The 22,716-nt window shown below is 51.4% G+C and overlaps 4 protein-coding genes across 14 annotated transcripts in view; 2 read left to right on the forward strand and 2 right to left on the reverse strand.

Annotated features, from left to right (window-relative positions):
* Positions 1-1,515: 1,515 nt before the first annotated feature.
* STXBP2 (syntaxin binding protein 2) lies at positions 1,516-9,593 on the reverse strand. Of its 5 annotated transcripts, XM_036281765.1 has the most exons (19): positions 9,507-9,593; positions 8,273-8,322; positions 7,945-8,026; positions 7,563-7,639; positions 7,328-7,406; positions 7,128-7,231; positions 6,575-6,723; positions 6,292-6,376; positions 6,072-6,202; positions 5,866-5,973; positions 5,477-5,534; positions 5,285-5,350; positions 5,105-5,185; positions 4,767-4,905; positions 4,152-4,261; positions 3,213-3,308; positions 2,373-2,458; positions 2,111-2,268; positions 1,517-1,691 (listed from the first exon to the last, which is right to left on the reverse strand). In XM_036281765.1, the coding sequence occupies exons 1-19, from the start codon at positions 9,541-9,543 to the stop codon at positions 1,606-1,608; spliced, it is 1,782 nt and encodes a 593-aa protein (XP_036137658.1). In that variant the 5' UTR covers positions 9,544-9,593; the 3' UTR covers positions 1,517-1,605. The 5 variants fall into 5 exon arrangements, with proteins under 5 accessions (XP_036137659.1, XP_036137658.1, XP_036137662.1 ...); XM_036281769.1 differs by lacking the exons at positions 7,328-7,406; positions 7,563-7,639; XM_036281766.1 differs by lacking the exons at positions 5,105-5,185; positions 8,273-8,322; positions 9,507-9,593 and having other exon boundaries at positions 1,516-1,691; positions 7,945-8,266.
* Positions 9,594-12,434: 2,841 nt separating this feature from the next.
* PCP2 (Purkinje cell protein 2) lies at positions 12,435-14,382 on the forward strand. 3 transcript variants are annotated; one of them, XM_036281771.1, is made up of 4 exons: positions 12,435-12,483; positions 13,042-13,156; positions 13,456-13,571; positions 14,223-14,382. In XM_036281771.1, exons 1-4 carry the CDS (start codon positions 12,466-12,468, stop codon positions 14,340-14,342), a joined length of 369 nt encoding a protein of 122 aa, XP_036137664.1. In that variant the 5' UTR covers positions 12,435-12,465; the 3' UTR covers positions 14,343-14,382. The 3 variants fall into 3 exon arrangements, with proteins under 3 accessions (XP_036137664.1, XP_036137663.1, XP_036137665.1); XM_036281770.1 differs by having other exon boundaries at positions 12,461-12,513; XM_036281772.1 differs by lacking the exon at positions 12,435-12,483 and adding an exon at positions 12,884-12,939.
* Positions 14,383-14,416: 34 nt separating this feature from the next.
* LOC118643607 (protein PET100 homolog, mitochondrial) lies at positions 14,417-15,866 on the reverse strand. The gene is made up of 4 exons (XM_036281773.1): positions 15,714-15,866; positions 15,025-15,111; positions 14,849-14,881; positions 14,417-14,539 (listed from the first exon to the last, which is right to left on the reverse strand). Exons 1-4 carry the CDS (start codon positions 15,738-15,740, stop codon positions 14,456-14,458), a joined length of 231 nt encoding a protein of 76 aa, XP_036137666.1. The 5' UTR covers positions 15,741-15,866; the 3' UTR covers positions 14,417-14,455.
* Positions 15,867-16,003: 137 nt separating this feature from the next.
* XAB2 (XPA binding protein 2) overlaps positions 16,004-22,716 on the forward strand; it is a 30,202-nt gene continuing 23,489 nt past the window's right edge. For 4 of the 5 annotated variants that reach the window (XR_004962014.1, XM_036281775.1, XM_036281777.1 and 1 more), the window contains exons 1-4: positions 16,004-16,099; positions 21,262-21,410; positions 21,686-21,809; positions 22,052-22,249. Coding sequence is in view for 4 of the 5 variants with exons in the window: in XM_036281775.1 (XP_036137668.1) it covers positions 16,049-16,099; positions 21,262-21,410; positions 21,686-21,809; positions 22,052-22,249 (522 nt within the window). In the remaining variant the exon portion in view is untranslated. The remainder of the gene's footprint in view (positions 16,100-21,261; positions 21,411-21,685; positions 21,810-22,051; positions 22,250-22,716) is intronic. The other variant, XM_036281776.1, reaches the window with a different exon arrangement.

Consider the following 22,716-nt stretch of genomic DNA (forward strand, 5'->3'; position numbering starts at 1 on the left):
CCTCTGCTTCTACTGTCTGCCTGGCTGTGCATTTGTACCCCAGAGACAAGTGTCCTCATCTGTCTTACTAGTGCTACTGGATTCACACTCATTTTAGCCAAGTGTTCTGGGCTGAACTGTGTCCCCCTAAAGTTCATATGTTGAAGTTCTAACCTTCAGTACCTCAGAATGTAACTGTTTAAAGAAAGGACCTCTAGATAGGCAAGTTAAAATGAGGTCATTAGGGTGGGCCCTAATTTGAAATGGCTAGTGTCCTTTTAAGAGATTAGGGCAGCCCAGCTGGTGTGGCTCAATGGTTGAGCATCGACCCATGCACCAAGAAGTCACTGGTTCGATGTCCAATCAGGGCTCATGCCCAGGTTATGGACCTGATCCCCAGTGGATGCATGAAGGAGGCAGTCAATCGACGTTCTCTCTCATCGATGTTTCTATCTCTCTCCCTCTCCCTTCTTCTGTCTCTCTAAAATCAATAAAGAAAAAAGAGATTAGGACAGCCCTGGCCGATTTGGCTCAGCAGTTACAATGTCAGTCTATGGACCAAAGAGTTGTGGGTTCGATTCCGGTAAAGGGCACATACCTCAGTTGCAGTTCGGTCCCCAGCCCTGGTTAGGGTCGTGCAGGAGGCAACCAACCAATGTGTCTCTCTCACATCAATGTTTCTCTCTCTCTCTCCCTCCCACTCTTATCTGAAGATAAATGGAAAAGTATCCTTGGGTGAGGATTTAAAAAAAAATATTAGGACAGAGACATGCACAGAGGGGAGACTATGTAAGGACACAGTAAGAAGACAGCTGTCTATGAGCCAAGGAGAGAGGCCTCAGAAGCCAACCTTGCTGACACCTTCATCTTGTACTTTCAGCCTCCAGAATCGTGAGAAAATAAATTTCTGTTGTTTGAGTCACTGGGAATGTGGAAAACTCATACATCTAGTAAAAGCTCTGATAAGTTCTGCAGTTAGGAGCCCCTGGGAACACCCTAGGGGTGAGGAGGAGGATGAGCAGGGAGAGTTCTAACTTGCTGGGGGTGGGAATCAGGCATGATTTGCTGTGTGCTAGTCCTCACACAAATGCAGAGTCTAAGCCCAGGAGCTGGAGAAGACCCCCACCTTGTGGGGCTACAGCTGTCAGGATAGCTCCTAGGGCTTGGAAGAGAGCATACAGGGCCAATTCTGTTTGTCAGTGATACTATTAGCAATCCCATTGGTGCAGTCAAGGTAACTCCAGTAACAATGGAGGAACCTCAACTGTCACCCATCAGTTTTTTGCCACCATTTCTTATTTCCTCAGCAAAGCAGTGGCTATTACCAACCCCATTTTTTGGAAGTTCCAGGAACCCAGCACATTGGCCAAGACCTAACAACTAGTCTTGGAGATAATACTCAAACCAGAGCCCAAGTTTTTAATCTCCACTTGGGCATCAGATGTCCTCTGGCAGAAAATAGGGTGTGATGGGGCTAGAGGCACATACCAGGGAAAGGGACCCATGGCAAGCTGGCACACTATAGTTCCCTGGGAAAGAAAGCAAGGTGGGTGCTGGCCCCAGACAGAAGAGAGGCATTTATTTTTCTGGAAAGGGGGGAGTGCAAGTCGGAGTGGGGTGGGAGGGTCAAGGCAAAGAAATGTCCTCTAACTTCTGGTCCAGTGTCTTGAGGTCATCCAGGAAGCGGGTTGGAGTGAGGATATGTGAAGAGCCTGACCAGGAAGGGAAGGTTGGGAAGATGGGATTGCTAGTCAGAGTCCTTAGGAGACCAGGCCTTGACTCTGAGCACTCCATATAAAGACAGGGATCCAGACCCCAGGTGACGAACATAAATAAAACCCAGGTGTCCAATCACCTCTCCTTATCCAGGGCTCTCAGGTGCTAGCCCTGCAGAAGCCCCAGGCTTTAACCTGTTAACCGAGCAGGACGTATAAATACGTCAAACGTTGCATACAGTGAAAAGGGAATTCCCCAGGAATTCCCTGGTTAACAGGTTAAGAACCCAGGAATATAGTTGTTAGGCCCACCCTTCTAAAGCACCTAGAAGTCCAGCCCCAGCCTCTGAGGGACCCAGGCATGGGGGAGTCCAGCTCCCAGCCCCAGCCCAGGGAATCCAGTCCTGGCTACTCACCAATTAACACCTCCCACTTGCCTTCGGTGGCCCTGGTCACTTCATAGGCGGCCCTCATCTCTGACATGGCCACCCCACCCACAACGTAGATGATGAGCCGGGGCCCCACACGTGCCTCCACACCAGCCTTGTTCTTGTGCCAGTGGCCGAAGCGGGCACTGTGCAGGTGGAAGAGGGGAGAGGCGGGTAGAGGTCAGTCTGGGCAGGAAACCCCTTATACACCCCTCACCTAACACAGGCCTGGGCACCAATAGGGCTTCACCTGACTGCAGCCTGGGAGCTTGGCATGGGGGTAGGGTCAGACACAAAAGGCCATAGCTTGCGGTCCAGCCGGTCCTCGACAGCATCCTGGGGGCCAGAAAGGAAGGCTTAGGGGAGAAGCTTCAGGTGATGGGGCCCAGGCTCTGGATACCCCTCACTGGGTGTTTTAGAAGCCAAGATCCTGGTAGACAGGAGCCACCATCTGCATCTCTATCTCCTCGGGAGGTAGAAGTCTGGACCCTCAGCCCCTTGGGGACCCAGGATTATGGACTCCCAGCCCCCTGGGACTCAGGAGTCCAGACCCCCATCTCCTCAGAGACCTAGAAATCCAGGTATCCATGGTCCTTGGAGAAGCCGAGGTCACTGGACTCCTAAGCAGGTGGAAGTGCCAGGAATTTTCAGGGACAGCACACAGGAAGCCAGGAAGCTGGGCCCCTAACCTAGTCCTTTTTGTTTTTGCTGCTCTTAGTGCCTAGGATGAGCAGGGGCTGGTGGGGGAAGGCAAAAGGGGACAGGGGGGCTTTCCCAGGGACAGGGAAAGAGACTAGAGGGGGAAAGGAGGTCAGAGGAGGGAACTGGTGGGTGGAGAGAAAATGGGACAACCCTTGAGGGCCTGTCTGCTGTCCCAATTCCTTGGGTGCAGGTTGGGATGCCCCCCTGGCAGAGCAGACTAGATACTAGAGGATGCATGTAATAAGGGATTTTCCATTAAGCCTCGAGGCTTAGCCCCATGAGCATGAAGGGGGCTGAGCCGATGACTGGATCAGGGCAGGACTTGGCAGGGGCAGGAGAGGTCAGGCCCCAGCCCCTACCCTCCCAGTGCCCACCCTACCCGTAGTACCTCCATCACATCCTTGATGACTGGGGTCCAGCGGGACAGCTGATAGGTGGGCTCCAAGCGCTCTCTCCGCTCCAGCCGGCTGGAGGTCCCAGGGCCCTACAAGCAGAATATGGCAGGCTGGTGGGGGAATTGAGGAGGAGGCAGGTCATAGATGGGGCTAAGGGCTCCTACTGCTTGAGGAGTTGCAGAAAAAGATGGAAGTATGGAACAGAGATCTAGAGAGAGAGAGAATGAGAGATTCAGAGAGAGAGGAAGAAATGCAGAAGCAATGAGACAAAAAGAGGGATCAAAAAGAAAGAGGAGGACAAAGAAAAAAATGGGGACAGAGATGGGAGGACATAGAGAAACAGGGGAATGAGAGGTGGGAAATGGAGATAAGGGACCAGGAGAGAAATGGGAAATATGAGAGAGGCACCATCCAGGGGTGTGTAGGATGTGTAGGGCCAGAGAGAGATGGGAGAGGCTAAGTACAAAGCTGAACAGAGGAAGCCGGGGGGCGGGGGAGGGGGCGGGTGTGTGTGTGTGTACACACACACGCACATGCGCTGTGTGTAGAAGGGTACTCTGAGATGTCCAGGAGCCCAGGGTCAACTGTAGGTTCTCACCCCAGTGCTAGCAACATGCTATCTACCCCAGGGGACTCAGACCACATATCCCATGCTATACCACCACCAGGACCTGGGCTCTGACTACATCTCACTCCCTGCTTGATGTGTGACCAAGAGTTGGGGATAGTTCTGGTGCTCCCTGGTCCCCAGACCAATCACTGCACACTATTCTCTGACCCCCAACAAAACCACACTATACCCTGTGGACCCCAGCCTTGTGATGTGCCCTCCACCTCTCAGGGCCTAGGCCCTGATTCAATGCCCTCTCCATAGGCACTGCCCCCTCACAAGCCTACATTTGCGTTCCACCCAGACTCTGACCCCAGCATACCCCAAGGTTGGTGACAGTGGCCCCCAATTGCTCCAGATTCCGGATGAGGCTGCTGTGGGCCTGCACATTGGCGTGCTGGATCAGCTTGGCCAGGTTCTCCTCACTTACACCTGGCAGAGGGGGAAGGGAGAGCTTACATGGGTGAGATTCTCATGGTGGGTAGGCTCTGGGAGGGCTGGGGGACGAAAGGTGGCCATTGGCTTCCTGGGTTAGGGGTGGTGTGAGGAGATCCCAGGACCCGAAGTGGGGAGGTCCTCAGGCCCAAGGAAGCCACCAGGGCTGGTGCAAGGGAGAGTCTTGATGTTAGAATTCTGGGTGGGGATGAAGTCTTGAGTGGGTAGACTAGGGTCTGCTGGAATTAGTTGAGGGGCCAAGTTTGAAGTATTAGATTTTGGGGGTTTTCCATGTTAATAGAGCTTTCGTGTCAATGAGGGGTTCCCCAGGTCAATAGAGGGGAGTGAGTTTCAGGATCCAAAGGGGTATCTGTGAGGTTTGGTGTGCCTGGTCAGTGGGGACATCTTAAGGACAGGGGACCTGTGGCGTTGAGAGATTCCCAGGATCACTGGAGATCCTGATGAATCACAGTATCCCAAGACCTCATTTCCCCTGACCTACCATTCCGTAGAAGAATGTAGAGCAGTAAGACCCGGATCTTGTCATAGGCAGGTACTGCTGCATCCAGCAGCACTGGCACTATCAGCTTCATGGCATCCTTTATCTTCTCACCCTCTGCGTCGGAGCCCATGGCCAAGTCCTGTGGGGATTGAAGGTCAGCTATCCTGTCAGCCACCTGGGAGAGGCAGGGCAGGAACATCCCCAGAGTCCTTGTAAGACCTTTGGGGCCCGCTTCATCCTAGTACCTGATCTCTGAGGGTTCTACCACTGTCTACCAACAAGCCCCTCCCTTCACACAGGCCACACCCTGTCCTGCCAGTCCCCTCAGCTACTCCCACCTGCTCCACACTGCACAGCTTCTCCACGGACCCCTTGAAGCGCTTCATGCAGTCGTCAGCTAAATGCAGGTGCGTAGAATACTGCAGGGTAGGGGTGGGAGTCAGGGGTAACAAAGACTGACTCAAGGGGAGATAGGGTGTCAGGTATTGGGGGGCAGCAGGTTCCTGGTCTGTGCTCACCTTGTTCAGCTCCTTCTGGTACTGTGGCATCTTTTTCAGGATGTGGGACAGGTCTTTGATGTTGGCCTAAGGACAGGGTAGGGGTGAAATCCCCACTCCAGGCTTGGGATTCAGACTGAGGCTCCACCCCCACTCTGTGAGGAAGGGGGCTTTCCTCTCAAGCCACCCATCCTGATGCAGGCTGCCTAGTACCTTGTCCGTAGTCAGTCTCTTGCTCTCACAGAATGTCTTCAGAAGCTCCGTGACCTTCCTGGCCATAAGGGTGGGTAGGGGTGAGGTTGGGGGCAGGTGCCAAGAATGAAGTTTGAGGGCAGTGTGGGGGTTGTATGGCTTGGGGGTGGCATGGGAGCCAGGGGAAGCATGTCCCTGCATCAAGCCATGTGCAAGCCCACAATGGGGACACACTGGAGAGCTGGCTGAGGGGTGTGGCTTGTAGAAGGGGGTGTGCTCATCAAAGGTAGAAAGCCCTGTACCAGGCTCACAATGGGGAAAGGGTGGTAATGTTGGTGATAGGGATACAGGTGGGACCACTGTGCAGAAGTATGCACACCCCCGCTGCGTCTCCCCCAACACGCACGTACTTGGATACATCTGCGATGTGCATGTGCCGAAGCTCTACCCACAAGTCATCATCCTCATCCAGCAGCACAGCCTTCTCACAGGCCTCACTCAGCCCAGTGGTCTCATACCTGCAGGAGGGGGGAGACATGAAGGTCAGGGGTACTAGCTGAGGGTCAGGGACCCAGGTCAGTTGTGATGGGGGAAGGGGTTTCCAGGCTCCACCTACCTGTACGTGTCCTGTTCAATGTCCAGCAGGTCATAGGCCATGGCCTGGAACGTGAGCTCATGCAGCAGTGGGGACACGGGGTCGGCTGCCCGATCCATAATCAGCAGCTGTGATCGGGTTTTCTCAGGGCCCTGGAGGTGGTGAGGGGTGAGCAGGGATGAGGACATTAACCCTGACCCTGGCTGGGACCTCGTCCCACCTCCCCAACACACTCCCTTACCTCACCCAGACTGGGAGTGTCTGCCTTGAAGGCATTCAGCTTGGCCAGGACTGTATGGGCCAGCTGGGCTGTATCCTCTGGGCCCCTGGGGTAGGAAGGGCAGACATGGAGCTTCAGGGTACAGGGTTGGGGAGGGCCAAGCACAGACTGGGGTTCAAGGATGGGATTAGAGATAGCAGTCAGGTAACAGGATGAGGGCCAGGGCTAGGGTCCTAAAAGAAGTAAAAGGTGGGATGAAGGATGGGGTCAAGGTAAGGGGGCAGCATCAAGGTGAAGTCCCCACTTGTGGTAGCGGATGGCTGGGTACTCCTGCAGTGTGGCGCAAAGTGTGGCGATCTGCTGGGCCAGTGCCTCAAGCTGCCGTGCCCGCTCACCTGCCCGGAAGGGGCAGTAGAGGTTGTAGGTACTGTGAGGGGCATCCAGGGAGAACACCTGCAAGGACACAAGTGCCAGCATCTCCACTATAGGTGTGCATCTGCTCAACACCAGCCACCAGCACCTACTGCTCCCTTGGGCCTACCCTGGAGCCCACTTTTCCATTCAGAAGGCAGATGAGGCACCTTCAACCCATGTCTGGAAGAGGAGGTGGAGAAATACCCTAGTTCCCCCACCTTCAGGCAGGACACCTCAGAGGCTGCTCTATGCTGCCCCTTGTAGTTCCCCAGTGGGACGCAGCCCCAGTGCCCACAGTGCTAAGAGCTCATTCATTCCATGTTGGTTCCTTTCCTTTCTGATACATTGTCCCCTTTACTTGTCTCAGAGGTTGTTTCTGAGGAAACCTGGATTGTTTGGTCACAGAGCCCCCACAACCTGCCCAGGACTAGGCTGGGCTATACCTGGGCCTCATAGGGGAGGAAGGCAAGATGGATCTCTTTCAGCGTCTTCACCACCTTTGCCAGACGGGAGCGGCCCAGCTCACTGAACAGAGGCTCAGGGCAGGCTAGGGTGGGCAAGAGGGGACATTAGAGCAGAGCCACCCCCACACCCCCAGCCTCAACCCCTACTCCTCCACTCTCCTCAGGTTATCCTCACTCACTGTCTGTGAAGAAGACGTGTGCTGCTTTATAGGTAAAGGTCGGGGTCCCCCGGAAGTCTGCAATCAGGGCCTGCACAGACTGGGGAATGTGGATCACTCTCTAGGCATGTCCCTGCACCCCCTGACCCATCCATCCTCTGCCCCAGCCCCTCAGCCACTGTCTGTGCCCCCATACACATGCAGACATGCAGAGGCATGTACTCATGCACACTCACACACTTGCTCACATAGGTACCTTCTCCGTGGGGCTTAACAAATAAATGGCCTCCAGGCTAGGGATGGGCTCCCTCCGCTTGTTGATGTCCTCAACAACTAGTAGGAACAGAGGAAGGGACACATGGTAGCACTGAGACTGGGTCACATGGCAAGTGTTAGACATTGGCAGTGTTCTGCACATTCTAGGTCACACAGTCACACCCCAGGGGCTATGCATTCTGGGGGTCCTACACTGAGTTTACCCTGAGGGTTCTACACAGGGTTCCACACACAGGGGTTGCACTGTTGGGGAGGCTGCCCCTCAGGGACCACAGCCATGAGTCCTATGTGGGGGTCTGCCCATCATGGGCTCCCACACTCGGGTCCCATCTGGGGAGCATGGGGTGGGGATGTCCACTCACTGGTGATGCCCTCAGCCAGGATGTCTGACATCTTGCAGCAGGAAGACAAAATGCGCATGCTTGTATGGTCCATGATGAGCACCTGTCCAGATGGATGGACAGATGGACCAATGGACAGACAAGTGGGCAAGAGAGACTGAAGCTGTCCCAGAGGTGGGGCTGGGGTGGTGAGCAGGACTGTCCACTTTAATAGCTGGCTAGATGGGAGGACCCAAAACCCCACCCTCATCCCATCCCAGACCCATCCAGACTCCTCAGGGAGTGTGAGAAGGTCTTGCGTTCAGGGCTCCCACATGGGTTTGGACAAAGCATTCTGCTTTTCTCCTACCTTCCACTCGCCATCCTTTTTGACGCTCCGAATGACTCCGCTCAAAATTTCTGTAGGGGAGAGTGGGCTTAGGATGCTGGCTCCTCTGCCCTCCCCACCCCTAAACCTTCTGGATCCCACACTGGACTTCCATCTTAACTCCTCCTGTTTACCCCTTCCTCCCACTCTGTGACAGCTCCCAGTGTCACTCCCAAGTTATAAATAGGGGAGCTGAAGTTCAAAGAGGGCAAGTGACTAGACTAAGCACCCTGAGTGCCTAAGTGGCCCACAATCTGGTATATGGGTAGTCCTGGATACACTCTGGATGAACAATAATTGGAAAGTCAGGGCTTGCATACACGTCTTCCTGCCTTCACTATTGGTTATCTCAAGTTCTGGTGGGGAGGTTTTGGCCAGAGCTCCCGCTCCACCTCCATCAGTTTCCACCCAACTAGAATGCAGGACCCCTCCCTCCCTGGTTCCCTGCTTTAAAATGTGCCTGGCTCTGATCATTCCGTCACCCAACCTCCAGCCTCAGTTTCCTCATCTGTAAAATAAAATCAGTGGTTTTCCGGTCTCCTTGTTAACCACTATGAAGGAGACACCTTTTTCAGTTGGGGGTTTGTCTGCCCTGCCCAGCCAAGAGGGAGAAGAGAAGGGATGGCCCCGCCCCACCAGAGTGTCATTACTGTTATCAAGACCAGGGCGGAAGAAGCAGCTGAGGCCTGAACTACCCAATTTTCAGGAAGGGGGCGATCTTCACCCCTCCCTGGAGAACCCGATCAACAAGGCCTGAACGCAAGGGTCCTCACGTTGCATGGGGCTCAAAGCGTAAGGCATAAGGCGTCCCCCATCCGTGGACCGGAACAAGGGCCTGGGCCCCACCCCCTGAACACTCACAGCATCTGGGGTCGCTGATAAGAGCACCCAGCCCGACCCCAGTCCACAGCATTGGGCCCCAAGAATCCAGCCTCCAGGGCTTTGCCTGGCTCAGAGACCCGGGAGTCTGGGTATCCAGCTGTGCTCTGCGCCACCCCTTGGTTCCCAGGAGTCCAGTCTTCCAACTTTGTTCAGCTCCGGCCTGGGAGAGCTAAGATGTCCACCTGGAACCAAGTTCCCGCCCGCCCCCTCAAGGATCAGGTGTTCGACGCCCAGCCTAACCCCCAAACTTCCTGTTGCCGGAGTCCCAGAGTCTGTGCACCCCTGACCCCCACCACCCAGGGGACGCAAGACCCCAGCCCAGGGCGACACTCACTTTCCCCCACCACTGCCTTCAGCCCCGAGGGCGCCATCTTCCCCTAGGGGCTCCGCCGCCGCTTCCGGGTCTGTCCAAGGTGAGGGCGTGGCCTCGCGTGTCAGCCTGGCCCCGCCCCTACCCGCAGTGGGTTCTCAGAAAGAAGTGAGGTCCTGACTGAGTGAAGTGTTATGTGCACAAACAGACCCACACCAAGTTGCTAGAGGGGCCCACCCCAATGCCACACTCAAGCACGTGAGCTCTCTCTCTTCCTTTCTCTCTAAAATCAATAAAAAATCCTCAGGTGAGGATTAAAAATAAAAAGTAAAAAAAAAGTCCTAGGAGGAATGCTCCTTAGAGCCTTTTGCTCACTGGTTGCATACACACCTTCACAGGCAACAATCACATTCGTAGACTGATATACATGTGGGTTGAACAGCATGCTCAACTGCTGACACACTCACACACAATTCACACTTGATTAGAAATTTCAGGGCCTGCTCCTGCTCTGTGCCTGCAAAAAGCTGACATATTGTCTCAGGGCACAGACCAGCAGCACCCATATGAATGAGGTCTCGGATTTAAAGTGGGATGCACGTGTGTGAAGGCAGAATCCTGAACTGGTTCCTTCGTTTAGAGTTGACCAGGTACCAGGCCCTTTGCCATTTACATAGGACAGACAACAGAAGGTCTGCCACATGGGACTTATAGTTGAGTTTGGGAGGGAGGTGATAAAAAAGAATCAATCTGCCCTAAAGGAAATAGTGATATGGTAGCAAATGCCATGTTGAGGGTGCTTTATTGGGGATGGTACTGTTGTGGGTGGAAATGAGGTCCTTTCACAGAATTGCAACCATAGGACCCCTTGAGAGGGTGGCCTTTAGACTTAACCCTAAATGACATCAAGCAGCAGCCATGCAGTGATCCAGGCACAGAAAAGCAGGTGGTGCTGGGGAAGGGCGTATGGCAGGAGGTGAGGTTGAAGGAACTGCAGAGGCCAGACTTCTGTGGGACAAGGTAGGACTGACACAGCCTGATCTGCCTGGGATTGAGAGGTTCCTGGGATGCAGGACCCAGATAAAACTGGAACAGTTCCAGGAAAACCAGGAGGGCTGGCCACCCCAGACAGGGATTTGAATTTTTTCACCTTTCCTTTCCCTTCCTTGCTTTCTTTGTTCTTTCTTTTTTTTCCTTCCTTCTTTTTTTTTTCTTTCCTTCCTCCCCTCCTCCCCCTCCCCTTCACTCCTTTCCTTCCTTTTAACAGTGTTAGAGATATAATTCATATATTAGTACAATTCAATAGCTTTTAGCATATTCAGAGTCTTGCAGCCATTATCAGTCCATTCTAGAATGTCCCCATTACTCACAGGTGTTTGAATTTTCTCCTGAGGACAATGAGAACCAAGGAAGAGCTCTGAGAATAGAAAGGAGGGGACCCCTGTAACTTCTGAGGTGGGGGAGGACAAGTTGCAGGGGCCAAGGCAGGAGCTGGGAGACCTAGAGGAAGCTGGGATCACCTCTAGCTTCACAGGGTGTCCCCTGGGGGTAAGAGTCTGTGGGACCTGCCACCCAACACTATATTCAGTGAGGATGACCAGGCTTTTCAGCTATTATGGGCTGAATTGGACTCCTGTCCACCCCCAGGACTTCAGAAGGTGACCTTATTTGGAAATAGGATCATTGCAGATGAGTTAAGATAAGATCATACTGCAGTAGGGTGGGTCCCTAATACAATGACTGGTGTCCATGTCTTATGATAGCCATGTGAAGACAAGGACACATAGGAAATGTCATATGATCACAGAGACTGAGATTGGAGTGCATTAGCTACAAGCCAAGGAACACCACAGTCTGCCAGCAACCACTAGAAGCCAGGAAAGGCAAGGAAGGATCCTCCCCTATAGGCTTCAAGAGCATGGCCCTACCAACACAATTTCAGACTTTGGGCCTCCAGAATTATGTGACAATAAATGTCTGTTGTTCTAAGCTACTCAGTGTGCGAGACACTAAGGCAGCCCTAGGAAATTAATACCTCCTTGGTGGAACAGGACATTGCATTGGCATCAAGGACTTGAGGCCGTGGAGAGGGTGTGACTGTGGATAGGGAAGGGCCGCCCGGGGAGGATGACCACGCTTTGCACTCAGATAGGGGTGACAATGTGGCCATTCATTCCAGGAAAAAACTTTAACTGGTTTCTAAAAGGCATCTTGGGAAGAGGATGGGATGTGGGTGGAATCCTCCCAGGGACATCTTCTCCCAGGGCACTAAGAGCAATAGCGGCTGGGGGATGTGTGGGATTAGGGGCAGGGCTTTCCTGCTGGCAGTGCTGGGGTACAAATCAGAGGAGACAGTTGAACTTGGTAATGGTGTCAGGGAGACAGGAGTTCCCAAACCTTGCCTTGGGGCCAATGGGAGGCAATCAGACCCAGGGACAGTGAGTAGGGGTAGAGGCTATTCTGAGACAGATGGAATTAGGCTGGCTGGTGGTGCCTCAGGGGTCTTCAGGTCCAACTTCCCCTACTACCTGCAGATGGCAACTGCCTTCAGGTTGGGTGAGACCACCTGCACTGCTTCCCACTGGTGGTCTGCAAACCCCACCTGAACTGCCCTGTTGTCCTGTTCTTTCCCAGTGGGGCCCAGACAGCCCCTACTTCCCACTGTGGGGACATTGCTTTGGCCTGTTGCTGCACCCCACCTGAGAGTTCTTGGGGCATAGTGAGTTATGCTAGGTCAGCAAGGTCCCAACCCAGGTCACCTGGCTTCCTACCCCCACAGCAACCCAAGCACTGCACAGCAAAAACAATTATCTGGATCATCTTTATGGAGCTTAAGCTTGTGTGGGAGCAGATGGGGTGTGAGCCAGGGATTTGAGGCTGGGTATCCTCTGACCCCACGTCTGTTTTAAAAAGCCTTCTCTGGCATGGGGCTGGGCCAGAGGCCAGCAGAGAAGTGGATAGGGCCCAGGAAGCAGGAACAAAGATGGAGCAGGAAGAGAAGGTAAATGGGGGTTTAGCTCCCTATGTCAAGGTAAGCAGGTTCCATCTCCACATACCCCCAACTTCTCAAGAGCGGTGAATGACAAGACTAACTAGTTTGTAGGGCATCTAATTAGTGATTCAGTCTCTTGGGATCCCTGACCCAGTTTGCTGCCCAAGGAGGTGCTGGTGGGCATGAGGGTCTGAGTGCCTAACACAGCCCCAGGGTCCTGGAGGTCAGTGCTCTCAATTATGGTCCAGGGAGCTGGGGGGATGCTGAGATTTGGGGTCAGCCCCTGGGATGTTTTCCTGGTTGGTGTCCTGTAGTCAGGCTCCAATTTAGGACTAACAGCCTCTCCCTTGAGGCAGCACCACGTGCAGTGGCACTGATGGCTGGACCCTGGGGGCTGGGATTGGGAAGGAGAGTCTTGTCTCACTCACAGCAGCTCTGCAGAGCAGTGCATCGACGAGGACCATGGTGAGAGCCAAGGAGCGGAGGGCAGACCCCTGGGTCAGGGTGGAAGCTAGTGAGGGGTCCCTCATTTGAGGGACCAGTTGGACCAGGTGTGTCTGTCTCCAGGCAGGCTGTCCAGACCAAGAGGACTTCTTCAACCTGCTGAGCCATGTGCAGGGTGACCGAATGGAGGAGCAGCGCTGCTCACTGCAGGCAGGGCCAGGCACCACCTCCAAGAGCCGTGAGACTGGGCAGTGGGGTGTGTAGGGTGGGTGTACTGTCTGGCAGTGTACGTGGGGCAGGTCGTACGGGTATAGGACAAGTTGGGGGCCCTGTAGGCAAGAGTCTGCCTAAGAGAGTGAGCAGGCAACTGGGGACACACATGCTTGTGGGTCTAGGGGCAAGGGATAGCAGGGGAGAGATGAGTGTGCTTCCTGGAGAACAGGAGTAGGGGAAAGGGGTGGGATGGAGACTCCAGCTAGGCTGTGTTCCCTGGAATCTGTGTATGTGTTCATCCTCACCTGCTTCTGTTTCACACAGAGAGTGACCCTATGGACAGTCTCATAGACATGCTGGCCAGCACCCAGGGTCACCGCATGGATGACCAGCGTGTAACAGTTAGCGTCCTGCCTGGCTTCCAGTCTGTGGGCCCCAAGGTAGGTGATGCTCTGCTGGGACTTAGGGGGAACAGCCATGCTGAGCCCCCTAACCCCACCTCCCACCCAAAGTCGGGAGTGAATGGGGTCCCACCCCCACCTATCATTTGCCTCCTGGGGATGACTGCCTGGTAGAAATGCCTGCCCTGTGTCCCTGCCAGTCACAAGGCCCTGGCCAATCCAATACCTGACTTTAGACAGGAAAATGATGGCCCAGATAAGGCCAAGAGGGCCCCAAGGTCATGCATAGGGCACATTAATGTCAGAGCCATGGCTGGAACTCATGGCTCCTATTGCCATGACTGAGGGCTTCCAGGAGGGTTGAGAGAATAAATCCTTCTCCTGGGAAAACATCCTCAGGGAGGAGGGCACAAGAGCTCATACACCGATATGTGTCTATGTTATATGTAATCATGCACAGCTTGGGTTCTGATCAAGACCCCAGTGGGATCCCCAAGACCCCTCACCTCACACCCAAATACTACCCTAAGTGTTAAGTAACTAAGGTGTGTAGAAGTTCCAGGAGGGTGGGGGCAGATGGTGGGAGGTGGAACAATTGTTCCCACCTGCACCCTTCTTCCGATGTTTGTGTCACCTCTGGCCGGTGTTGCCCTTGGTTCCTCCCTCTGGTTGATCTCTTTTCATCCACAGTATGAAGTTAAGAAACGAGCTGGGACCCTCAGCCCCCAACCCCTCCTCACCCCTCAGGACCTGTCTGCTCTCAGCTTCCATCAGAACAGCAGTCCCCAGCCCCAGACACAAGCCCCATGAACCATCTTGTGCCCCACTTGTGCCTCCCAAAAGTAGACAATAAAACACTTCCATGAGAAACAAAGAACTGAGTGTGTATTGTTTCATGGGTGGGACTCAGGCACTTGGGGGTCTCAGGAGCTCTGCTGGGCAGTGCGAAGGAGCTTTTCCTCCCGCTGCTTCCGTATCCTTTCTTTGAATTCTTCTAGCTCTTGGAGCTAATGGTGGGGAAGAAGTGGGACATACCTCAGAGCCTAGACCACTCTCCCACCACCCTTGCCTCCTATTACCCCAGGGCTCGGCTTTAGAATTCAGTGTCTACACTGGAAGCCCTGTGTCAATTATAAGCAGAGTCCAAGAAGGATCAGCTTCATCGTTTGGGGAGAGGACAATAAGGAAACCACATGACCCTGTACTCTCAGTTCCCTGCTCACGACTGAGGGTAATATTTTCATTCAAAACCATCATGGTCACAGGGACTCAGGCCCCTCTGTCCCTCTAGTTTAAGGAAGACTAAGTCACTTTACCTGGTCCTCCTTCTCAGGTGGCCACAGCTCCCTCTGTGGGGAAAAAGTCACAGATGAGCCAGGAGCCTCCAGATCCCCACACCTAGGACAAGTCAGCTCATGGAAGGCAGACATTGGTGACCCATGCCCTCCCTCACCTCCAGCAATGAACCCATGAACAGTCTCCCAGTGCCCACCTTTCGCTGTATGACGCAGTCCTCAAACCACTCAGCCTGGTTGGCAATCCAGAACATAGCCACAGGGAAGGTGAGGTAGAGTGTCATCTGGAAGGGGAGGTGATGAGCAGGTTGCTCAGAGCCTGGAAGACCATCCTGTAGCACAGCCGAGCAACGCCTGGCCCCCCCAAGTACTCCAGGATTGTGGGAGTCTGGTCCCCATAATCCAAGAGACCTTGTTTCTGAAAGCTCCCACGGAGTCTGGGGGACTCCATCTCAAAGGACACACACATACCCTGGCCCCGGGAGCACAAGAGAGTCTACCTCATTGTCCCCGTCCCCAAAGTCAGATCCCAGGAGCACTCCAAACCCCTCATTCTTCAGAGTCTACTCCCCTAGTCTAGCAGTCTCCCTATCTGAGACACACGCCCACCCATCTATCCTGAGCCCAAGAGTTTCCTCTAAGTCTGGAGCCCTATTTCTAGAGCCCCCTCCTCTTATCACCCCTCTCGGAGGCCCTTTCTCACACCCTCCCTACTAGAACCACCCTAATCCAGCGTCCCCTTCTCTAGGTTTCCAACACTAAAGGGCCTTCTCAAATCTCAGGATCTTTCTCCCCAGAGCGCCCTCTCTTGGAATCTCTCCTTTTCAGGGCCTCCTCCTCAGGTCCAGGAAGACGCCCCCGCCCACAGGCTCCGGTGCCCACTGACCCGAAACACCTCCAACTTCACCCCCATTTCGCTTCCCTGAGGCTACAACAAAGTCGCTTCGATCCAAAGTCAACCCTCCAAAAAGACAGTAGCTTATTAGGAATCCACGAACTCGACCACTGAAGCTGATTGGCCGAGGAGCTCCAGGATTACATCTCTTTCGGGCTCCTACTCTCTGCTTCTGGTCATTGGAGAAGCCTAAAGGATAGTCGCGTCCGAACCGCACTCGCGGAAAGGGGTCAGCCAATAGGAAATGAGTTTGGTTCGGGGAGCGGGCCTTCAGAAGGAGACGTCATTATAACGCGACCTCTGCCTGTAACTGGAGAGTTTAGAAAATGGTGGTAATGGCGCGATTCTCGCGGCAGGAGCGGCCCGACCTTGTCTTTGTGAGTTCGTTGCGGAACTGGGGGTAGCCTGCGTAGGGACATAGAGCCTGGATGCTTCAGGGTATCTAGGTCAAAGCTACGTCGGCTTAGGGGTGGGAGGAATCTACCGGGCTGGAGGCCGTGTGGTGACGTCCGGACCTTACTGGCCACGAGTAAACGTCTGGTCCCGGAGCTCAGGTGGCCTGAGTAAAGGACTGCTGTGAAGGTTAAGGGCCTGGCGTTCCCAGCCTGGGGCGGAAATGGGAGCCCTCGGGAAGTGGGAGAGGAGAGAAATTCGAATAGCTGAATATTGAGAAGTAAAGGCACAATGACCAAGCCAGGGCTCTGGTTTCTGTGGTAAAGACTTGGTGTTCTGAGTAGCGGTCCAGAGTGTTACAGTTTCTGGGATAAAGGCTTGGTGTCTGGCTTAGAACCCTGGAGTTAGAAGTGAAGACCTGCTGATATGGAGCAGGTCAGGCGATGGCCAATGGGATCTTGAAGAGTCAAAGACTTGATAAGATTGGTCCAGAACAGTTGTCAGTCAGATGGTCTGGATGATGGGCACCAGGTAGTCTAGAGGAGGGTGCCAGTGGCAGGAGGTCTGGTCATGTCAGGTGATCTAGGTAATGGATATCAGGTGGTCTGGATACTGAGTCCTTCAGAGGGTAGTAAGAGGGGTATTTGGAGGTTTAGTGTATGTCCAGGTAATGATACACAAGAAACTGATATGTATCCAGGCAATGACACAGGACTGGAAAGTTCAAAAGGTCAAGTTCCCAGAGTGGTTGAAAGAACAGAATTGTTTGCTCATGTCTCAATCTACTTGATTTTAGTAATTTAGCAGCTTGACTGTATTTACTTTTTTTTTCTTGTTTTAGGGATATATATACACCTTTTTTAAAAAATCCATCCCCCTACCTCTTTTCACTTTGGCACCATTAGACCATCAGCTTGTTCTTTATTTTTATGGTCTGTATTCTGTTGTTTATTCATATGTTTTGTTTTTTTTTAGATTCCACACATAAGTGAGATTATACAGTATTTACCTTTCTCTGACTTACTTCACTTAGAATAATATCCTCTAGGTCCATTCATGTTGTCACAAATGTCAAGATTTCATTCTCTTTTATTGCTGAATAATATTTTTAAAAATAACATCTTCTTTATCCATTTTTCTATCAATTAACACCTAGATTGCTTCCATATCTTGGCTATTGTAAATAAAGCTGCACTGAGCATACCGGTGCATATATCTTTACAAATTTGTGTTTTTGTTTTCTTCAGATACATACCCAGATGTAGTCATAAGATAATCCTATTTTTAATTTTTTGAAGAACCTACATACCATTTTCCGTATTGGCTGTACAGTGCCACCAAAAGTGTATGGGGGTTCCCTTTTCTCCATATCCTCACCATGTTTGTTGACTTTTTGATGATAGTCATTCTGACAAGAGTGAGGTGGTATCTCATTGTGGGTTTTTTTTAATCCTCACTTGAGGATATTTTTCCATTGACTTTTTTTTTTTTTCATTTATCTTCAGATAGAGTGGAGGGAAAGAGGGAGGAAGAGAGAGAGAATCATTGATGTGAGAAAGACACATTGACCCGTTGCCACCCACATGACCCCAACTGGGGCCCGGGACAAACTGCAACTGAGGTATGTACCCTTAGCAGAAACCCAACCCGGGCATCTCTGGTTCATGGGCCAACGCTCCAACCACTGAATCAAAACGGCCAGGGCTTTTCCATCGACAGTGGAAGGGAAGGAAGAGGTGGGAGACAAAGTTAGAGAGAGAGAGAGAGAGAGAGAGACAGACAGACACATTGATGTGAGAGAGACACATTAATTGGTTGCTTCCAGCATGTACCCTGACTGGAACCAGGGATCAAAACTGCAACCCATGTAAGTGCCCTTGAACATCAGTCAAACCCCCGCCCCTTCTGTGTGCAGGCCAATGCTCTAACCACTTTGCAACATCAGCCAGGGCATCATTCTGATTTTGATTTGCATTCCCCTGATGATTAGTGGCATTGAGCTTGTTTTCATGTCTGTTGACCATTTGTGTGTGCTCTTTTTTTTTTAAATTTTATTTTTATTGTTGAGAGTATTACAGATGTCCCCCATTTCCCCCCCTTCCTTTCACTCTCCTCCACCTGACTCCTGCTCCATCCCAGGCCTTTACTGCACTATTGTCTGTACCTATGGGCTATGCATACATGCATGTAAATTCTTTGGTTAACTTCTTCCTGCTCCCCCATCTTCCCTCTGAGATCTGTTAGTCTGTTCCATGCATCCATGTCTCTGGACCTATTTTGTTCATCAGTTTATTTTATTAGATTCCACATATAAGTGAGATCATGTGATATTTGTCTTTCTCTGACTGGCTTATTTTGCTTAGCATAATAATCTCTAGGTCCATCCATGCTGTCTCAAAGGGTAAGAGATCTTCTTCTTCTTTTTTTTTTTTATTATTCCTCACCTGAGGACATTTTTTCATTTATCATTAGATAGAGTGGGAGGGAGGGAGGGAGGGAGAGAGAGAGAGAAACATCAATATGATAGAACCACATTGACTGGTTGCCTCCCGCACGACTCTACCAATCCTGGGGACATATAGCAACCAAGTCCTTTTTTTGTTGTTCTTTATTGATTTTTTAGAGAGAGAGGAAGGGAGAGGGAGAGAGAGATAGAAACATCGATGAAAGAGAACATCAACTGGCCACCTCCTGCATGCCCCCCACTGGGGATTGGGCCCACAATCTGGGCAATGTGCCCTGACCAGGAATCGAACCGGTGACCTCTTGGTGCATAGGTCGATGCTCAACCACTGAGCCGCACTGAGTTCTTTTTTTACAGCTGCATAGTATTACATTGTGTAAATGTACCACAGCTTTCTTTTTTTAGAGAGATAGGTAGAAACATCGATTGGCCATCTCCTGAATGCTTGTAGCCCTGTACTGGGGATCAAGCCCTCAACCTGGGCATGTGCCCTGACAGGGAATCAAACTGGGACCTCACAGTCCATGGGACTGGGACAACACCAATACACTGAACCACACCAGCTAGGCTACTCCAGATTTTTTATCCACTCATCTACTGATGGGCACTTAGGCTGTTTCTGGATTGGAGATATTGTAAATAACTCTGCTGTGACCATAAGGGTGCATATATTCTTTGTGATTGGTGTTTTGAGATGTATGTCCTCTTTAAAGAGATGTCTATTCAGGTCCCCTGCATATTTTTTTTTTAATCCTCAACCAAGGATATATATCTCTCTATATATTTTTTTATCCTCACCTGAGGACATTTTTTCATTTTTTGTTCAGACAGAGTGGGAGGGAGAGAGAGGAAGTGAGAGAGAGAGAGAGAGAAACATCGACGCGAAAGGGACACATAGAGTGGCTGCCACCCACATGGCCAAACCAGGACTGGGGTCAAACTGCAACCGAGATACGTGCCCTTAGCGGGAACCGAACCCAGGTCACTCTCAACCGCAGGCCGATGCTCTCTAACCACTGAGCCAAACCGGCCAGGGCAACCAAGGGTATTTTTTTCCATTTATCTTCAGATAGAGTGGGAGAGAGGAATGGAGGGAGAGAGAGAGAGAAAGAGAGAAACATCAATGTGAGAGAAACACACCGACTGGTTGCCTCTCGCCCCACCAACCAGGGCTGGGGTCTGAACCACAACCGCAACCAAGGTACGTACCCTTGACTAGAATCGAACCTGCAGCTCCTTGGTCCATGGGCTGATGCTCTAACTGCTGAGCCAGACTGGCCAGGGCACTTTTTTAATTGGATTGTTTGGTATTTTGGAGTTAAGTTGTATGCATTTCTCGTATATAAAGGATATTCACACATTATTGGATATATCATTTGCAAATATCTCCTCCCATTCAGTATGTTGGTTTTTATGTTGTTGATGGTTTCCTTTGCTGTGCATAAACCTTTTTGTTTGATGTAGTACCATTTATTTTTGTTGTTGTTGCCCTTGCCTGAGGAGACATATCCAAAAAGATATTGTTAAGACTGATGTCAAGGAGTTTACTGCCTATATTTTCCTCTAGGAGTTTTATGGTTTCATGTCTTACATTTAAGGGTTTAATCCATTTTGAGTTTATTTTTGTGTATGGTGTGAGAAAGTGGTCCAGTTTCACCTGGCCAGTGTGGCTCAGTTGTTTGAGCAACGTCCCATGCACCAGGAGGTCACCAGTTTGATTTCCAGTCTAGGTTGTGGATTCAATCACCAGTAGGGGGCGTGCAGGAGGCAGCCAGTTGATATTTCTGTCTCTCCCTCTCCGTTCCTCTCTCTCTCAAATAAATAAAAACATATATGTGTATATATGTATAAATATACATATATGTGTAGAAAGTGGTCCAGTTTCACTTTTTTGCATGTATCTGTCCAGTTCTCCCAGCACCAGTTATTGAAGGGATTTGTCTCAAGGTTGATTTCCTCTTTTATCCATTTGTTGTTTAGTAGCATATTATTTAGTCTCCACATATTTGTGTGCTTTCCAGTGTTCTTCCTATAGTTAATGTCTAGTTTCATGAAATTGTGGTTGGAAAAGACACTTGATGTTATTTCTATCTTTTTAAAGTTGTTGAGGCTTGTTTTGTCACCTAATATGTGATTTATTTCACTTTATTTCTTCACTCTATTCCTCAATGTCCAGGTCTAAAGGCTTTGTGTTTGATCTGTACCTGTCTTCTGAGATAAAGTTCTAACTTCCAAGTTCTGGGGCACAGTTGAACTAGACTCTGGCTAGTAGGAGCTTAAAGAAGTGCCAGAGACCTGGTGTCTAGGAAAAGGCATGTTTTAAGGAGATAAGGCTTGTTGTCCAGGAGAGAGGTCTGATGTTAGATCAGAGAGCCTAAGGAGTCTGGTGATCTAGGCCAGAGAGTGGGTAGCGTGATTTGGAAGGCAAAGAGTATTGTATAGATGACAGTCTTATGTCTGGCCTAGAACCCTATGACTCAGGAGTCTGATGATCTAGGTCAGATTGTGGGTAGTAGAATTCTGAGGGCTAAGTCTAGACCAGAGTCCTGTTCTGGGCATCTGGTGACCTGGCTCTGAGGGTGGGCATCAGAATCTAGGTAAGGGTCTAGAGTTTGGAGTGGGTGGTGCTGTGTTGAGATTCTGAGGACAGTTCTTCCTTCTCCCCATTACCTGTCCTGGTAGGATGAAGAAGACCTCCCCTATGAGGAGGAAATTATGCGGAACCAGTTCTCCGTCAAATGCTGGCTCCGCTACATTGAGTTCAAACAGGGGGCCCCGAAGCCCAGGCTCAATCAGCTGTATGAGCGAGCGCTGAAGCTGCTGCCTTGCAGGTAGGAGCCATTTCAACTTCTCTACCTGCCCCAGCCCCAACCCCACCTGTCCACTTATAGAACTGACCAGCATGTCCCAGGTGGTTGTTATGTGTTCCATCACTGACTATTCATCCTCTGATGGGTCAGTACACCCTCCCTGATATCCCAGACCATCCCCCATTGCTGGTATTTGTTGCCCCTCTCAGGTTCCTTCTCTCAGCAGTTGCCTTATGGGGCAGGGTGAAGGTTTGTGGGGCTTCAACTAATGTCTGCCTCCTCTCCCCATTCCCCAGCTACAAACTCTGGTACCGCTACCTGAAGGCACGCCGGTCACAGGTGAAGCATCGCTGTGTGACTGATCCTGCCTATGAAGATGTCAACAACTGCCACGAGAGGGCCTTTGTGTTCATGCACAAGGTTGGGGATGGGGATAGCTGGGCCAGGGGATGAGTGGGGAGGTGGGGCTCAGAGTTCATGGAGGTGGATGAAGCAGGAGGGTTGGAATCCTGTTGCCTCTGCATTTGAGGTTGAGCTAGACTTAGTCCCAGAGAGATAGGATTCTGGGTCCTGCTGCACTTTGGCTTGGCTGTAGGACTTCTGGTGTCTTTGTGGCCATGTGATAGTGCCAACAACTGAGACCCTGCCTCTCATGCTTCCAGATGCCACGTCTGTGGCTAGATTATTGTCAGTTCCTGATGGAACAGGGCCGTATTACTCACACCCGACGCACTTTCGATCGTGCCCTCCGGGCACTGCCCATCACACAGCACTCTCGTATTTGGCCTCTGTACCTGCGCTTCCTACGCTCGCACTCACTGCCTGAGACGGCTGTGCGAGGCTACCGGCGCTTTCTCAAGGTAAGCCCATGGAGGGGTGAGGTGGGGTCAGCCCCAGGCAGATGGACTAGTTCCCTAGGTCAAGAGTTTCCCACTGGCTCGTTGGGCCACTAGTCCCATGCAGGATTTCACTTAACAGATAGGATATGGGGAAAAGTCTCCTTGAGACAGGCTGGATTTTTGTTTGTAGTTTATTTGTTTATTCTTTAAATCGTTTGGGGCAGTGTGACTAAACAGTCTCTGCCTGTAGAGAGCTTTTAGTCTAACTAGCACATGAGCTAACCATATTGTAAACCAAAGTAAAACTGCAGCCGTGGGAGATATACACCTTTGGAAATGTATAACAGGCACTGTGGAGAGTCAAGGTGCAAACAAGGTGGGGTTGTATGGTTTTCTCAAACTTATAATTTCTGATATACATTGTGAAACCCTTAGTGTAGTACTGTTTAGGTAGGGGGATTGTGATGAAATCAGGGCCTGTGCTGTGC

The sequence above is a fragment of the Molossus molossus genome, unplaced genomic scaffold (genome assembly GCF_014108415.1).
Source record: "Molossus molossus isolate mMolMol1 unplaced genomic scaffold, mMolMol1.p scaffold_m16_p_4, whole genome shotgun sequence".
Lineage (NCBI taxonomy): Eukaryota > Metazoa > Chordata > Mammalia > Chiroptera > Molossidae > Molossus > Molossus molossus.